At 41.9% G+C, this 18392-nt stretch overlaps 1 protein-coding gene across 2 annotated transcripts in view; it reads left to right on the forward strand.

Moving 5' to 3' along the window:
* PTPRB (protein tyrosine phosphatase receptor type B) overlaps positions 1 to 18392 on the forward strand; it is a 124733-nt gene that overhangs the window by 96163 nt on the left and 10178 nt on the right. For both annotated transcript variants that reach the window (XM_061129936.1, XM_061129943.1), the window contains 10 exons: positions 3161 to 3260; positions 4337 to 4420; positions 4521 to 4538; positions 4660 to 4741; positions 5344 to 5434; positions 6149 to 6225; positions 8464 to 8598; positions 9836 to 9958; positions 10364 to 10527; positions 12059 to 12194. In XM_061129936.1, the coding sequence (XP_060985919.1) occupies positions 3161 to 3260; positions 4337 to 4420; positions 4521 to 4538; positions 4660 to 4741; positions 5344 to 5434; positions 6149 to 6225; positions 8464 to 8598; positions 9836 to 9958; positions 10364 to 10527; positions 12059 to 12194 (1010 nt within the window). The remainder of the gene's footprint in view (positions 1 to 3160; positions 3261 to 4336; positions 4421 to 4520; positions 4539 to 4659; positions 4742 to 5343; positions 5435 to 6148; positions 6226 to 8463; positions 8599 to 9835; positions 9959 to 10363; positions 10528 to 12058; positions 12195 to 18392) is intronic.

The following is an 18392-nucleotide window of genomic DNA, read 5'->3' on the forward strand; positions in this document are numbered from 1 at the left end:
GACCCAGGGACTTGGCTGATGGTGGGAGGATCATTTATTTTTGCTTGGAATGTAACCTTTATATGATCATGGATTGATGTGGATTAGAGAAATTGCACAACTTCTGTAGCAGAGTGGACTGAAAGGAGATTTATCTTGTAAAGAAGGTAGAAAGAGGTACCAGATTTTTTTATCTATTAAAATTGAATTAAAAAAAAATAGTGGATGAAGAACATTCAAATCAAGAGCTGACACAGGCCAAAACAGAAGTAGGTATAAAAAGCTTTCAAGTTGTAAATGGGAATGTGTATATGAAACATATACATAGAAATGCATAGGAAAAAAAAGACTAGAAGGAACTTTTTTCCTTTTGTTTATTATATGTTGCTTTTACATGATAAAAAAAAAGTATTAACTTGGCTTTACATAAATTTCTGAAAGAAACTTCTCTAAACTGTGCTAAAAGGAAAGCCTGAATAACGTTGTTTTTTAGTCGCTAAGCTGTATCCAACTCTTTTGCGATCTCATGCACAATAGCCCACCAGGCTCATCTGTCCATGGGATTTCCCCGACAAGAATACTGGAGTGGGTTGTCGTTTTCTTCTCCAGGGGATCTTCCTGACCCAGGAATCGAACCTGTGTCTCCTGCATTAGCAGGTGGATTCCTTACCACGCAGCCACCAGAGAAGCCCCTGAATAATAATAGTAGCTAATATTGACTCTTTGTCCTCTCTGTGGAGCTGCAGTTTTAAGCGTTGTGCTTAGAATAATTTACCTAATCCTCACTATGGCCTTTTGTGGTAGATACTATTACCATCCCCCATTTTAAAGGTGAGGATTTGAGATACCAAGAGTTCATGTAACTTGCCTAAGATAGCAGAGCTGGGTTCTAGCACTTTCTGCCTGACCTCTTAACTTCTGCACTGCACTGATTTGGAATAGTTCCAACATGCTGAGAATAGATTTATTTTTTAGCACATTGTTCTTTGGTACCATTATCTGCCCAGCCTTCCCCTGTACCCAGCCTTTCACAGTGCTTGGTCTCAGGAAGTTCTTCTTTAGAGCTAAAACAGTCTCTCATGCTGCATGACAAAAGATGACTCAGCCTCACAAACACTCCCATCTATTTATGCCAAATATAGGATAATCTCCCACTTTTCAGACCAAAAAGGAATCAGAACACAGTTAAGAGAATTTAGATGTGTTTGCTTACAAGTTAATATTAAGAATGGGATTTGTAAACATTATTCTTCCCTATTTAAATTATTGTTATACAACAAAAATTGTAAGTAGTCCAGTAAAGAAAGATAGTAAACATATATCCAAAAAAGGAATATTAACCACCTTAAAAGAAAGATGATTATGTTGATTTGTTAAATCTTTAAAATCAACATTGAATAAACAAATCCAAGTGCTTAAAATGCAACTTCAAAAATGGATTACTCCATAGACCTAAATGTAAGAGCTAAAATGATCCAACTTTTAAAAGAAAACATAGGAGGAAGCCTTTGTGACTTTGAGTTAGGAAATGGTTTCTTAGCTATGGCACCAAAAGCACAAGCAGCAACAACAAAATAGATAAATGGGACCTAATTAAAATTAAAAACTCTTGAGCTTCAAAGGACACCATAAAGTGAAACAAGATAACCCACAGAATGGGAGAAACTATTAGCAAATCCTGTGTCTGATAAAGGTCAAGTATCCAGAATATATAGAACACTTACCACTCAATAATAAAAAGACAACACAATTTAAAAAATGGACAAAGGGTACAAATAGACATTTTGCCAAAAAAGATACACATAAGTCCAATAAACTCATGAAAAGATGCTCATCATTAGACATTATCATAACTACAATAAGATACCACTTCACACCCACTAGAATGGCTATCATCAAAAAGATAATAACAAGTGTTAGCAAGGATATGAAGAAATCCAAACCCTTATACATTGTTTGTAGAATGTAAAATGATGCAGTTTCTATGGAAAACATTTTGCAGCTTCTCAAAATGTTACACCTTCCTCAGCAATTCCACTCATTAGTATATACCCATGAAAAATGAAACAAAAATTTGTATATGGAGATTCATAGCAGCATTATTCAAAATGACCAAAAAAAGTAGAAATACCCCAAATGTCCATCAATGGCTGATAGCTAAACAAAATATGGAATATTATTCAGCATAAAAAGGAATGAAATACTGGTACATGCCACAACATGGATGAACCTTGAAAACATGCTAAGTGAAAGAAGCCAGTTCCAAAAAGCACATGTTTATTGCTTAATTTATACGAAATATCCAGAAAAGGCAAATCTATGAAGACAAGGTAGGTTAGTGGTTGCCAGGGTCTAGAGAGAGGGAATAGAGAATGACTGCTAAGGGGCATGGGGCTTCTTTTAGGGGGTGATTAAAATATTACAAAATTGAATGTAAAATAATTGAATTGTACAGTTTAAATTGGTGAATAGTATGGTATGTGAATTATATTTCAAAAACACTGTTTTTAAAATGGGCTACCTTCTTATAAACTCCCAGTGACAATATGAGATCATTTAATAAACACGGAATTTCATTAAAATAATTGAGCAACTCACTGGATTTGCCAATGTCCCAGATGCTGTGTAACAAATGAAATAGCATATTAACCTTGGCAAACTCCTGGCCTTTACCTCAAGTGCCCCAAACTGTGCATACAAGCACAAATGAAGTCCCAATTAATTATAAGCTGAATATCATTAATTTCAAAAATATAATGACCAACCCACCATTTCATAGTAGTAGCTCATGTTTCATCTTTTCAGCTGTATACTCTAAGCTTTAGATAGTAAAAGCCTTGGGCTTCCCTGGTGGCTCAGTGGTAAAGAATCTATCTGACAACCCAGGAGACGCGGGTTTGATCCCTGGGTCAGGAAGATACCATGGAGACAACCCATTCCTGTATTCTTGCCTGGGAAATCGCATGGACAGAGGAGCCTGATGGGTTACAGTCCACAGGGTCACAAAAAGAGTTGGATACAACTTAGTGACTAAACAACAGTAAATGCCTTAATGTGGGCATCATTCGAATTCTTCTATAATAACATCACTGGGGAGACGGGTTCCCATAGCTCTCTTATTGGTTCTTTAATAACACTAATTTTCCCACCTGGGTTTCTTGTTGTGCTCTGGGTCCTGTAGAGCCTCTGTTTGGAGTTATTGAAGGTGTGAGTGCTGGTCTGTTCTTAATCGGCATGCTCGTCGCTGTTGTTGCCTTATTCATCTGCAGACGGAAAGCCAGGTGAGTACAAAGTTCCCTTTGGTGATTGGGTTCACAGTTTTAAAGATGCAACTGAAAATGCTCTTTTGCCTGAAAAGTAAGAAGGGAGAAATCATTTAATTTCTCCAGGTTAAGGCACTTTATCTCATAAGAGAAACAAGAGACAAACCCTAAAACCATGACTCACTTGTTTGCATACCATTGCTGAGTCTTATCCTTACCAAAGGAATGAGGGGCCATCTGTATCCTCATTTGAATGTGAAATAGCTCCTTTGGCACAGAGGAAAAAAAATGTGTATGTGTGTGGTTCAGTCACCTTGTGAAGACAGAGATGTCTATGAATTATGTTTCCAAATGCTTTTCTGAACAATTCTGAAAAGTACGGGTGCCATCTCAGTTTTGTGGTTCCTACACGCCATGGTAAGCTAAGAAGGAAACAAAAAGAACTAAGCATGTGTGGCCCCAATGCCATGCCCTCTTTCCTTAGGGAATTTCTTCTCTTTGGCACATTGTCCTCTCTCTTGCAGTCGTGTCTTGCATCTAAGATTTACTGTGTGTGTGTCTTTTTTTTTTTTTTTAAAGAAAAGCTTTATTGAGAGTGTGGGAAGTGATTATGACCTGTAGCCAAAAACAGAAGACACATCTTCAGCTATTGCAAAGATCTGTTTCTGAGTGGGGAAAATCTGTTTCTTTATGTTCTTCCTCCCTGCTCCCTCCCTCAAAGGGATGTTGGCTGAGTGTAAAATATACATGTACTGAAAAATCCATATTTGTACAAACATGCACACTCTTACCATAAGTGGAGAAATCTGGGCTTCCCTGATGGCTCAGCGGGTAAAGAATCTGCTTGCAAGGCAGGAGACACAGGAGACTTGGGTTCAATCCCTGGATTGGGAAGATCCCCTGGAGAAGGGAATGGTAATCCACTCCAGTAGTCTCGCTTGAAAAATTCCATGGACAGAGGAGCCTGGCAGGCTACAGTCCACAGGGTTGCAAAGAGTTGGACACGACTAAGCAAGCCCAGCCTTACCATAGACAGAGAAATCTGTTTAAATTATTTCATAATCAAAATATCAGTCCTCTCCCTTATGTTTCAGCCACGGTCGAGAAAGGCCCTCTGCTCGTCTGAGCATTCGTCGGGATCGACCACTGTCTGTCCACTTGAACTTGGGCCAAAAAGGGTGAGCACATTTTCCTTCACTTTATTTATTGAAAGAAGAGTTGATTGTCTTACATGAAATTTGCTAACAAGATCTTTCTACTTTTGGCTTCTCTTCACAGTAACCGGAAAACTTCTTGGTAAGAAAGAACTCATCAATTACTATATTGTCTGCTTTTGAAATATAACTAGGGTTGGGTAAGGCATTTTCTCCTGTTCTTCAGTAATTTTCTTCTCTTTCTGTTATGTTTTTAACCATAGCCCAATAAAAGTAAATCAGTTTGAAGGGCACTTCATGAAGCTGCAGGCTGACTCCAACTATCTTCTATCCAAGGAATATGAGGTACAACTCAGATGCAATGATGTTTTAGCATCCCTGGTCCTTAGCAGAATTTCCTTTCAGCCTTCACTGTGGAATCACAACCCAATTGGGCTCAGGAGTTAGAATGGCACTTAGGGTCTCACCGAGTGTTCTTTTATGCCTGAATCCATTCCCTGCACAATATACCACCTAGTCTCATAAGCCAGTTTGATCTCCAGAATAACCGACAAAGTGCTACCCAGATCGGATGGAAAGAAAGAATTAATAGACTTCAAATGCAAACTGATGCTGTCAGTTATTTAACCTGGCCTTTTGCTTGCTTGGGAGATAATGTGGTTGGGTGAAAAGTGCCCAGGCTTTGGATTCAGTTCCCAGCTTTGCAACCTGTGTGACCCGGGGCAAGTGAATTATCCTGCCTGAGCCTCATCTGTAAAATGGAGATGAGACTACCTCCTCCGGGGCTGTTGTGGGGATGACAGCCGATGCCCGTGGTCGAATAGGAGACATTCCACAAATGCAGCTAGTGTAACATACTGTTAGATTATTATGTATCTCAGGGACTGTCCAGTTTGCCATATTCTATTTCACATTATCCACTTGCAAACTTATTTTTGACCTTACAGGACTTAAAAGATGTGGGTCGAAACCAATCATGTGACATTGCACTCTTGCCAGAGAACAGAGGGAAAAATCGATACAACAATATATTGCCCTGTAAGTTTTGTGTTGAAATCTGTAATACCGCCTTCCTCTCACCATTTCTTTCCTTTTCTATGATTAAAAATGGGGCTAAAGCAACATGCTATAGCTGGATATGGGAGATCTGAGGCTCGAAACGTCTTTAAAAACAAATGACTTGGACGTTACTGGACTTCTCTCCAGAGGGTAACAACCAGCTGAAATTCTGGCTGTGAGAGAAAGACCTCTTATGCTGTTGACATTTCATCACATGGTCCTGATGCTTCTCCTTGGAGGGTTAAGAGCTGTAACAGGGTTAACAGTAAGGGTCAACCTTGGTTTACTTAAAATCTCTAATTAGCAATTATTTCATAGATAAAGATATATATTGTATATATTATTCTTATTATCCTTACCCAATTGGGTGAAGCAATTGAAGGTAGCTTTCCTGAATTGTATTCATTACAACGATGAAAAGGAGCTGGCCACTCCATCAGACGAATGTTGTTAGTGTTACAGAGGGAAGCACAGATGGGCTTAGAAGAGCATTTGGCTCATTTGCTTGTATGTTTCTGGGCCACTTGTGCAACTCTGTGTGAGCTTCACCTGCAAAATGGAGCTGAGACTGTCTGCCATGTGGGGTCGTGGTGGGGGAGAGCTAATACCTGTCAAATGCAAAGCATTCTGTAAACAGTAGAAAAATCACCCCATGGCTCACTGATACATCTTTCACAATAAACTTCCTTCCAGATGATTCCTCTCGAGTGAAGCTGTCCAACGTGGATGATGACCCGTGCTCTGACTACATCAATGCCAGCTACATCCCTGTAAGTGAACCCGGGGCCAAAGCAACTGGGATGAGACTTTGACAGGCATTTATGCTGGAGACACCTCTCCTCCAACACACTCCCACAGTTCTCAGGTCTGGAAACATGAACTTTTTAGAAGGAAAAAAAAAAAAAAGGCCATGTCTGATTGCCATAAAATGCAGGCTGTCCTAGTCAATCACTGCTAAGGCCCAGCTTTCACAATGGCTATAGTCACATAGGATTATTATGGGCCCAGGAGGCATTTTCAAAGGTCATTTCCTCTCTGCAGCCCTTAGTCAAGATTAGAGCTCCCTAAGGAAGCTGAATCTCCACAGCTAAGGCTGCCTAGCTAGGGAAGCTAATTCAAAGTTATTTGGATTTTTAAAAACCACAGACACAACTCAAAGGTTGTGTCAAACCTCTGGGCTCAGATTCTGGTTAGCAATTCACCAGCTTCCTACAGCACCTCCAGTGGAAAACGCTTCAGATCAGGTAGACCCAGTTTGAATCCCATCTCTGCCCCTTGCTGACTCTGGGATCTTGTGCAAGTTTTATCAATCCTTTGGACCTTCATTTCCTTCTCCAAAAAAGAATAAGGATAATATTTACCTTAAATAATCCTACATTTACTCCATAAACACTATATGCGTGGATGCTAAGTCGCTTCACTCATGTCAGACTCTGCGACCCTTATGGGCTGTAGCTCATCAGGCTCCTCTGTCCGTGGCATTCTCCAGGCAAGAATACTGGAGTGGGTTGCCATGCCTTCCTGTGACGCCTGCATTGCAGGTGGATTCTTCACCACTGAGCCACCGGGGAAGCCCTAAACACTATATAATGAAGTGCTAACTGTAAGTTGGACATCGTGCTGTGTACAGAGAGAGGGTCCAATGGAGTCCTGAGGCATCAGAAAATGACAAGGTGATGCCCTTGACAGGATAGAGCAGTTCTTCACCAACATGAGCGCACACCCGCATCATCTACAGGTCTTGTTAAAATGCAGCTTCTGATTGGGGCTACTCTGGCGGCCCAGTGGTTAAGACTCTGCATTCCACTGCAGGAGGAGTGGGTTTGATCTCTGGTTGGTGAACTAAGTTCCCATATGTCAGAAGAAAAAAAAAAAATGCAGCTTCTGATTCGGCAGGACTAGGGTGGAACCTGGCATTCTGAATCTGTAACACGCTGCCTGATGATCCCCTGATGCTGGTCTGAGGATCCCTCTCTGAGTAGCAAGAGGCTAGAGGTTGCCACAGGAGCTTCTGGGAAAACATCCTCCAGCAGAGATGAAGATAAAGGAAAGTTCAGCAGAGCAGGCAACATGCTGAGACTTGGAGGATAAATAAGGATTCGCCAGACGAGCGGCTGTGTTTGGGTGGGCGGGGTGGGGGTGGGGGTAGCAGAGGTGACAGAGCAGAAGCCCGAAGGAAAGACAAGAGGAGAAACAGCTTCAACTGGGATCTGCAAGTAATACCGTAGTGTTGCTAGAACGCAGAATGTGTGGGCGAAAATATCCTAGCTCATAGAGCTATGCTTATGATTCAGTAAGATCTGTGAAAATCCTGACCCACAGCTTGTTATGGGTTTCCCTTGTAACCCAGTTGGTAAAGAATCTGCCTGCAATGCAGGAGACCTGGGTTCGATTCCTGTGTTGGGAAGATCCTCTGGAGAAGGAAATGGCAATCCATTCTAGTATTCTTAGCCTGGGGACTCCCATGGATAGAGGAGCCTGGCAGGCTATAATCCATGGGATCACAGTCAGACACGACTTAGCGACTAAACCACCACCAGAGCTTGTGATAGGGTAGATGCTCAATAAACAGTGGCTTCTCTTCCCCTCAGTTTCCCTTGCATGGTATCTCCTACCAACATCCCAAAGCCAAGTATCCAAAATGAGTAAAACTCTTCTTTGTTAAATAGGGCAAAAGCCTCATCAACGTCAGTTCCTCAGACAATCCACAATGTGTATACACACACATAACTGAGGGTGAAGTGTTTTCTAAATTATGGCCCAAGTCCTCAGCTGCCTTTAAGAATAAACCCAACCTAGTAAAAAAAGGCCTTGGCTCTTCACAATAGGTCAGCATTCCGGCCTTTGTCCTTCCTGCTCCCAAGCCTTGCCACGTGTTAGTATCTCTTTTTCAAATCAGGGACCTGGCAAAGACTTGCATCTCACCTAATCTACAGCACTAAGCCCTTTGTTTAGAGTTCTGAAGAGGCCCATTGTTTCTGACTCCCCACATTGTAAATTCATTGCAGGGCAACAACTTCAGGAGAGAATACATCGCAACTCAGGGACCTCTTCCCGGCACCAAGGATGACTTCTGGAAAATGGCGTGGGAACAGAATGTTCACAACATCGTCATGGTGACGCAGTGTGTGGAGAAGGGCCGAGTGAGTACCCGGTCTTCCTGTCATACTGACCTTGCTTTCCACCCCTTGGATGGAATTTGACTCCCCGCCCCGTAGAAATGAAACCCTGTATGGACTTTCCTGGCTGCCCAGTGGTTAAGACCACGCCTTCCAATGTAGGAAAATCTCTGGTCAGGAAGCTAAGCTCCCGCATACCAAACAGTCAAAAAACCAAAACATATAACAGAAGCAATATTGTAACAAATTCAATAAAGACTTTAAAAATGGTCCTCATCAAAAAAAAAAAAAAATCTTAAAAGAAACCCCATGGAAACCAAGTAGGGATCATACAAGAACACTGTTACTGAGTTAAAGCCACTCGGTTATAGAAAGCTCTGTAGTAAACCCAGGTGATACGCTGTTCAGATGCTGGGTCTGAAGTTTCAGTCAAAGATGGTTCCACTGAACAAGTGGGATCATCAGAAGTGTCCAGGACACAGAAGGATTACCTGGCCTCTTGTCATCACCATCCTCTGTTGTATGGGGAGAAGAGGTATGTTGGCAGAGTCACTGGCTCTACCCCTAATTTCAGGAAGTAAGGAGTAGTGAATTTTAGGCTGTGTCTGCAGACACAAAGTAAAATAGTTGTCTGATTAAATGGTTTATGTGGTTATGTTGCTGGTTAAAAAGAAAGATTACATGAAGTTCCCAGTGTCTGTGCTCAATAATTATATATGTTCACAATACTCTGTCTCCCGTCTTCACCTGTGAATGTGATCTTAGCTAAATGTTCTGACTTTTCAAAGATCACCTGGCCCATTTCATTGGATCCAGGTTGGAACAACATAAAAACATGGACAAAAAAGGGCCAGGGAGATGGTGCCTTCATCTTCCCAGCTAGATCTTTCTTCAGAAAACAAAACAAGGCAAAAACGAACAATAAAAGAGCGCAAGAAATTGTAAGACATGGTTTATGTGCCCATGAAATTGAAAGGCTGAGGAAATCAACAAACACTGAAGCCACAGAACATGAACCTGAAAGGGAAATGAATCTGAAGGTGGGGGATTTGCCCCTTGACGATGTCTCTCCCTCACTGGGAGCAGAAGCCCAGCTTCAGCCCTGCCCATGAGCAGGTTAAGGCAAAGCAGATCGTCAGATTGCTTTAGCAGCTGACCCTGGATTCCAACTCAGGAAGACATTTCCAGGAGGGAAAGTTCAGCTTCATGGTAGAAGCACTTTTCCAGACTCACTTTTTGTTTTCTGCCTGTATTCCTCTAGGTAAAGTGTGACCATTATTGGCCAGCAGACCAAGATTCCCTCTACTATGGGGACCTCATTCTGCAGATGCTGTCGGAATCTGTGCTGCCCGAGTGGACCATCCGGGAATTTCGGATATGCAGCGTATGTTTGTTCGTTTGACTTCACTGACTAACAAAGCTGGGAAGATGAAGTGCGTGCTAAAGTCGCTTCAGTCGTGTCCAACTCTGCAACCCCATGGACTGTAGCCCGCCAGGCTCCTCTGTCCATGGGATTCTCCAGGCAAGAACACTGGAGTGGGTTGCCATGCGCTCCTCCAGGGGATCTTCCTGATCCAGGGATCGAACCCATGTCTCCTCTGTCTCCTGCTTTGGCAGGTGGGTTCTTTACCACTAGCACCGTGCAGGAAGATGAAGAACGCCTGTGAATCCCATTTCTGCTGGTTCCCTCTCCTGTAGTTTGGCTCCTAGGAATCCCTGCCTGGGCACGGTGGTCAGTGTTGAAGGTTTGCCTTGAGCCGTTCCCCTTCTTACCACTCTGCTCTTCCAGGAGGAACAGCTGGACGCACACAGACTCATCCGCCACTTCCACTACACGGTGTGGCCAGACCATGGTGTCCCGGAGACCACCCAGTCCCTGATCCAGTTTGTGAGAACTGTCAGGGACTACATCAACCGGACCCCCGGGGCCGGGCCCACTGTGGTGCACTGCAGGTACCCTTCCACCCAGAGCCAGCAGGATGGCAGCCGGGTGTCTAGGCCTGGGGAATGGGGTGGGTGGAGGGTCTGTGTGCCCAACCAGGCTGCTTGGGCCCGGGGGGTGTTCTTCCACCCTCTTCCACCCACTGCTCCCCAACCTCACTCCTTCGCAGTCTCTTCACCTCCCATTTCTCTCTCTGGCTCTCCATCCTTCTCTCCCTCTTGCTTTTTTTCCTACTGTATCCAGTGCAAAGCTCTTATGTGACTTCCATGTCCCTCATCATTGGGCCCCATCTCACCCCTCAATCCAAGTTCCTAGAAACTCACCTCCCCCTCTAGCTGGGGAGGAGACTGCTCAAGCTCATCCTTGCCTCCTGCCATTCTTTCTGCTTGGAATGGCCCCCTCTCTCTCCTCCACCTGTATAAACCATAACCAGCCTTTAGGATCACAGCTCTCAACTTCCCACAGAGTCGCATTGCCATCTGTGGCAACCCAATTTTGCTCTTAAATTTCTGTTCTCTCTTGACTTCTCTTTGCTTCAGCCTGTACAACCATAAAATCAACCTAACAAGCAGTCTCTCACTCTCTTTCTCCCTGGGGAGCCTAGTGTTTAGCTAATTAATGTTTGCAGAAACACTTGGATAGCCCTAACCGAATGGCACTAATAAACAGCAGGGAATTGCTACAGTAAGAGAAAAGTCACATGTACTTGTTTTCTCCCAATCTGCCCAGCACCCTAGGAGCCCTGCTTTTATATGTCATCGGAACCATGATGCTTTTTATAGGAATGTGAGACTTTCAAGAGTTTCCTGCCTTCTGAAAATGGCAGGCATGTTCACCCAATAACACCGAAAACCTGTTTTTCTTTACTTATAAATATATGCATAAAAAAACCCCAGGTTATGCCATCACTTTAGGGAGCAATTTGACAATTCCTGGTGAAGCTGAAGGTGTTCCTACACTATAACCCAGCAGTTCTGCTTCTAAATATCAGTCCTCGAGAAACCCCACACGTGTGCACAATGATGCTCACTGCAACGCAATTTGTAATAGAGAAAAACTAAAAACAATCTCATTGTCTTATCAGTAGGGAACGGTGGTTTATGAACCCTATAAAAGAAATTATGTCTACATGTAACAAATGTAGACAAATCTCAAAAACAATATTGAGTAGAAAAGTTGACATAAGAATACATAAACCTTGTTTAGTACCATTTTAGTAAATTTTGGAAACACATTAAATGAGTATATTGTGTGTAGATTTACATGAATATAGGAAGAGTATAAAAGCATGCTTGAAAATGATACACAGCAAATCCTTACCCTTGATGGGGTGGAGAGGTGGAGGAAGGAAGGAGGAAAGGATGGAAGTTCAGAACCCTGGGTTTTATTTCTTTGAGAGAGCACATTGAGAGAAAGAAGTATCCTATATTCTTCTCTAACTTGGAAGGGAAGGGAAAGGAAAGATTGTGCTAGAGTCATTGGATACAGTCCAGAAAGTCCAGTTTAATGAAAAAAGTGGTCTTTCTTCACTCTCTTTTCTAGTGCTGGTGTGGGTAGGACTGGAACCTTTATTGCATTGGACCGAATCCTCCAGCAATTAGACTCCAAAGATTCTGTGGACATTTATGGAGCTGTGCATGACCTAAGACTTCACAGGGTTCACATGGTCCAGACCGAGGTAAGAGTTCAGCTGAAGGACACACATCACCCTGTCTGTCTCCCTCCCCTCACAAATGTTCAGGGCTTTAATCTGATAAAGGGAAAGAACTATGATTCATTAAGAAGAGAAAGAGAATTGAATATTGATGTTTTCTAAGACTTTATTTTAAAAGAAATTTCAGTGACCTTGAGGATGATGTGTATCCTTATCTTTACTGAACTAGTTGTCCATCTTCTTTAGGTCAGTAGGAAGAAAGATGAATTTTTTTTTAAATCAATATATGAACATGAGGGGAAACCAGCTAGTTCATCTTGAAGATCATTTTAAGATAGGCTGGTGGTTGAGCACAAAAACTTCAATTAGTAAAAAGGAAGCAGATTCTAATCTCTTGTCTCCTCCAGCCCTCCCCAGCTGCACCCCCATCTCTGGAGACACTAAAGAGTCTCCACATTAAGTGTGCTCTCTACATTAATTGTGGAGGATAAATGCTTGCATTTATATAGTCCTTTGCCATTAACTGTGGAGGATAAATGCTTCCATTTATATAGTCCTTTGACATTTACAAGGTGTTTCTAAACAGGTCATCTCATTAGATTTTCTCACACACACACACACACACACACACACACACACACAAACATAGATAAGAGAGAATTATTTTCCATTTCCAGAATAGAAAATAAGTTCAGAGGCAAAAGGACTTTGCACAGCTATGAAGTAGCTGAGCTGGGACTTAAACCCTGTTCTAGAGAATCACAAGTCCCAAGTCCTAATTCCCATGTCCCCTGGCCCACAGACTCAGAGTCAAATCTGTGTCCCCACACAGACCAAACCTGTCCCTCCCCTGCATCATTGCCTTACCAATTCTCTTCTTACCAATTCCAAGTTCTCTTGCCCTTCTGTTTCCCATGTAACTGTACAAAATCTATTTTTAAAAAAATGCCTGTGCTCAGAAAGGTGAAGACTTCTGTGTGCGACTCTGTGCCCTGGTAGAGTCCTGGGACACATGAAAACTGTGCAGGTGGCCATGATCCACGAAATGGAGATGTGCCATAGCAAAGGCTCCCCTCGAGCTTTTTGAGCCCACTATTCCTGAAACCACTTTGACCCCCAGATCCTCTTCTTGTGCAGAACATATTCATATCCTGCAGACCCTCATATTATGTAACACATTTAGGAGAACACTGTCATCATTGCCTCCTATGGGCAGCGCCCACACCCAGGATCTTCTATCCCCACTGTCCTTTCATTGTAACAATTATTACACTATATTTTAAATATTTTATTAAGTGTTTTTTTTTAAATACATGAAAGTAGGGAAAATAGTATAATGAATTTCCATACCCAAACCCCAGTTTCTGCAGTCATCCAGTATTTATAGCCCACATATACTGTTCCCCTATCCCATGACTTACTGGACTGTTTTAAAGGTACTCCTACTTATCACATCATTTCATTCTTAAATACTGTGTACCTTAAAACGTACATATTTAATATTATGTATTCTACATATTACTAATAATATTATATATTTTATTCCATATATATTTTACAGTTATATATATATTTTAAGTTAAAGACTTGTTCAAAAATCATGACCACAATACCATTATCATGCCTGACAATTTTAATCATAATCCCTTAATATCATCCAATATCTAGTCAGTGTTTAAATATCCCTAATTATCTCAAAAATTGCTTTTTACACTTGGTTTGCATTAGAATACAAAGTCCATACATTGCATTTAGTTGAAGTCTCTTCTAAATTTCTTTTAATCTATAATAACCCTCCCTCTGATTTGTTTCCTGTGCCATTTATTTGTTAAAGAAATCAGTTCATTTGTTCCATAGATTTTCCTACTTTCTAAATGTGGCTGACTGCTTTTTCATAATGTATTCTATTTTTCATAATGTAAGGTGATATGATCCTCTATTTTCCATAATTTTTGCCAGCAGTTCATTGGCTCTAGAGGCTTAATTAAGTCTCAGTTCCTTTTTACCACCACATGCTTCCTGGGTGGTACTGAGTACTTCCTGTCGCATCCCATCAGGAGGCACTTCCTGTTTGTGTCTCTTCCCTATACTGATGAAACTGACAATGACCATCCGTCTCTTCCCTATACTGATGAAACTGACAATGACCATCCACTATAACATTTCCAGTCAGCCTTTCACTTAATGGTTTGGGCAGCCGCTGATGACCACTGTCTAATTCTGTTCTTTCACTGTGTTGTAAAATTATATCACATTATATAATAATTATTTTCATTCAGCCTTTTGTACAAGACTACAAGTTCCTAGAGGGTAGAAACTTGTTTCCTTTGCTCTAGCCTCAATATTCTTTTAAAATCTATTAAATGAACGAATATCCTACAGTCATGTTGCTAAAAAGTCAAGGCATCAATGTTCCATTACAAATTTGTTTTCATTTTCACAAACTCAAGCCATACTTAATTGTGATTTGGGGAGGAGGAGATCATCACATTATAAATAAGAGGTGTTGGGGGTAGGGGGCTCAGGCGCCATAGCTATTTTTAGAGGCTTCTTGGGCCATGTATCACTTCTGTACACCTGCCCAGAACTCTGGAGATGCATTTTGGCAAAGAACAGGCAACACCACCCCACTATAAATATCACTGGCTGACATCCAGGGCAGGGGCAACATAATGTACCAAAGCTCTCCCTCTTCCCCCTTGGACACAACTCCTCTTTCACCTATTCTTTCCCCTTCCTCCTCCTAACCTCTCTGGGGATTCTGTGGTTCTTATTCTAAAGCCTGACTTTTCAGTGTTCAAGTTCCCAAGAGTCTCTACTCAAGGCACTACTCTTGTTTCTCCCCATCTTCATTCTTCATATTTCTTCCATTCCCATGGCTTCAGGAACCACATACCTGCTCAGTTCTCTCAGATCTCATTCTCCTTCCCCGTGAAGTACCTGCTTCATGGACCGTTCCACCAGGAAGTCTTACAGTCATCGCACCTCCAACTCAAAACCAAATTCATTATTCATTTCTTTAGAAAACAAACAACAGAAGCACTTCTGCCCTTTCTTCTTTTAGCTTCAGGTGATGGTGTTGCCATTCATCTTGACCTTCATTTGTTTGCCCAGGCTGGGGATCTGACTGTTCCCACAGACACGTTTGAGCAATCATTAAGCCCTGTCCATTCTCCCCAGCATCCTTCTCCTTGTTCTAGACTCTCTGCCCTGCCTGGCCCTTCATCACCTCTCAGAGAGCCTTCGCAGTAGCCTGCTCGTGGGTCTCCGCCCCCACTTCTGCCCTCACAGTCCTTTATCACCACTGCCACCCACAAAGTGCTCTCTCACGGTCAGCTCCCTGCAGAAAAGTTGTGGAAAACTCTTCATTGCTTTGAAATGATTTTCAAGTTCTCCAGAACCTGGCTCCAAGTTACTTCCCCAGTTTCATGTCATAATGCCACCCACCCCCACTCTTTTAGGGTCTGCCAAAATTAAGGAAGTTTTCACTCTCTGGTCCAAAACCAGTGATTCTTTTTTTTTTTTTTAATTTTTTTTTTTTTTCAGTGGGTTTTGTCATACATTGATGTGAATCAGCCATAGATTTACACGTATTCCCCATCCCGATCCCCCCTCCCACCTCCCTCTCCACCCGATTCCTCTGGGTCTTCCCAGTGCACCAGGCCCGAGCACTTGTCTCATGCATCCCACCTGGGCTGGTGATCTGTTTCACCCTAGATAATATACATGCTGTTCTTTCGAAACATCCCACCCTCACCTTCTCCCACAGAGTTCAAAAGTCTGTTCTGTATTTCTGTGTCTCTTTTTCTGTTTTGCATATAGGGTTATCATTACCATCTTTCTAAATTCCATATATATGTGTTAGTATGCTGTAATGTTCTTTATCTTTCTGGCTTACTTCACTCTGTATAATGGGCTCCAGCTTCATCCATCTCATTAGGACTGATTCAAATGAATTCTTTTTAACGGCTGAGTAATATTCCATGGTGTATATGTACCATAGCTTCCTTATCCATTCATCTGCTGATGGGCATCTAGGTTGCTTCCATGTCCTGGCTATTATAAACAGTGCTGCGATGAACATTGGGGTGCACGTGTCTCTTTCAGATCTCAAAACCAGTGATTCTTTTGATCATGTTGAATGAAGATTTCAATAAGATAGAAATTTTCTCTTTCCTTTTTTCTCTATCAACGAAATCCCAAACAGTATCCAGATGTTATCTGTCTTGCTTTAAGGCTCTGCTGAAGGTGGGCTCCTTCTACAGTCTCAGACACTCAGACCCAATACTGCTCACTCAGACCTGAACGTGAGGGCAGAGGGGTGCAAGCCACAGCTGAGCCCCTGTGGGTGATGATTCCAGCCAAAGAAAAAGGGCATTCTGACATCCCTTGTATTTCTTTTCTGGGTCCACAGAGAGAGTCAACATCAACTTTATTCTGCTTTATTTGGGAGACAAAGGGGTGGTGGGGCTTCCGAAGTTTTGATCAATATATTAAAGAGCAAAGGCCTCTAAACAAGAGACATTAGACAAGGGATTTGTGAGTGTGACCCTCCTCCTTTTAGCCTAACTTGGGGCATGTTTCCTGCCTGGTTCTGAGAGAGACACTCAAACACGCTTGTTAAAGAAAAAGAGCTGATAGTCACCATCTGTCAATGTCATCTGCTTCCCGTGAGGAGGAAACGGTGGAATGTTATGGGACTCAGTGCACATTTGGGGGATTCTCCTGGGGGTTTCCTGTGACTTATGCACCCTACCTTTTAACTACACTAGACTGCTCACAGTTTCCAGAATATATGTACCCTTTTCTGTTATTTATATCATTTAGAATTTCCTATTTCTTTGCTCAAATTCTTAACAAATGTCACCTTTTCTCTCTAGCTCTGTATTTTCCTCCTCCAAAAGTGAACCTGATGGCTTCTTCTCATGTATGAAGCTTTATATACAATTTTGTCACATGTTTATCACCTTACTTGTTCACATACCTGCCCCTCTGCTAAACTGTGCACTCAGAGGCCATGAAAGGCTCTAGGTACAATCCTATAAATATTATACATACTACAGATATTGGTGAAATTGAATGGAACTAAGGCTTCACCAGCTCGCTAGGCAGAGGGGAAAAAATGAGCTTTTATGATGTGAAATTCATACATTAAACTTTGTCTACTTTTCATTAAGAATAAAGTGGGGAGCACAATAATCTGAAAGGTTTTAGGAGTAATCATTTTCAAAGGGGTATTCTGTTGGGAAAAGAAGAATTTATATTTAAGACAAAGCAAATTAATGAATATTAACTGGTTTCAAAGCCCAGAGTAGATTATTGTTGAAGAACTTACTAATAACGCATAGCATACGAGAGCTCATTCATAGCCAAACTCCAAGGTCCCAAACTTTAATATCCCAGTAGAATTGAAAATGTGATTTATGCTTTGGATGGGAGAAACGAGGGAAGTGTCAGCCTCTAATTTGGTAGTTTTCAAGGTGAGGAAAATGACTGCCTATACAAACAACCATTTTCAGGAGAGGACCCTTCTCAAGTTTTCAAGATCATAAGATACTCATAGCAAGTAAGCTGAGTTTGTGAGCAGAATTGCAGAGAATAGTTATCAATATTAACACAGATGTCACTTATGATTGGTTTGTTTCTTTGAAATGTTCTAATCTAATGATTATACCAGACCTACATGGTGAGTTCCCTTGAGTAGATGACCATGCACCCAGGGACAATGCCTAGTGTGCCAACACATAAAAATAAATACCTGTCCACTTTTAAAGATCATTGATGAAGACAGATTTATAGTCTCCCTGTGTGTCTCAAACCTTGAAAATACTCTAAAACTGACCATATGGATCACCTTAAACATAGAGCCTAGGAATGTTTTTTGATATCCATCTAATTGACAGCAACACAAAATCTAATACAAATCTTTAATGGTCACAAGAAGTTTGCTGTAGAAGAGACCCTTGCCTCCTTGTTTTACAGATGCAGAAACCGAGATCCCTATCTAGGCCAGCTGGTGGGCAGAGAGCCCAGAGTCCTCATCTGAGGAGTGCCATGTCATGAGGAGAGCCCAAGGCTGAGCACTAACATTACACGTTCATTCCCTTATCAGACAGCCTGGTTGGTAGTAAGGAAAGGAGCCCAGTGCACCTGTTTAGCTGCCTGTGGCTGAGCTTCTATGGTCAGTGAAGGTCTCTATGGTGTCCTTTTGGTCCCCAAAAC

This window comes from Dama dama, chromosome 3, assembly GCF_033118175.1.
Source record: "Dama dama isolate Ldn47 chromosome 3, ASM3311817v1, whole genome shotgun sequence".
In the NCBI taxonomy this organism is placed as follows: Eukaryota; Metazoa; Chordata; class Mammalia; order Artiodactyla; family Cervidae; genus Dama; species Dama dama.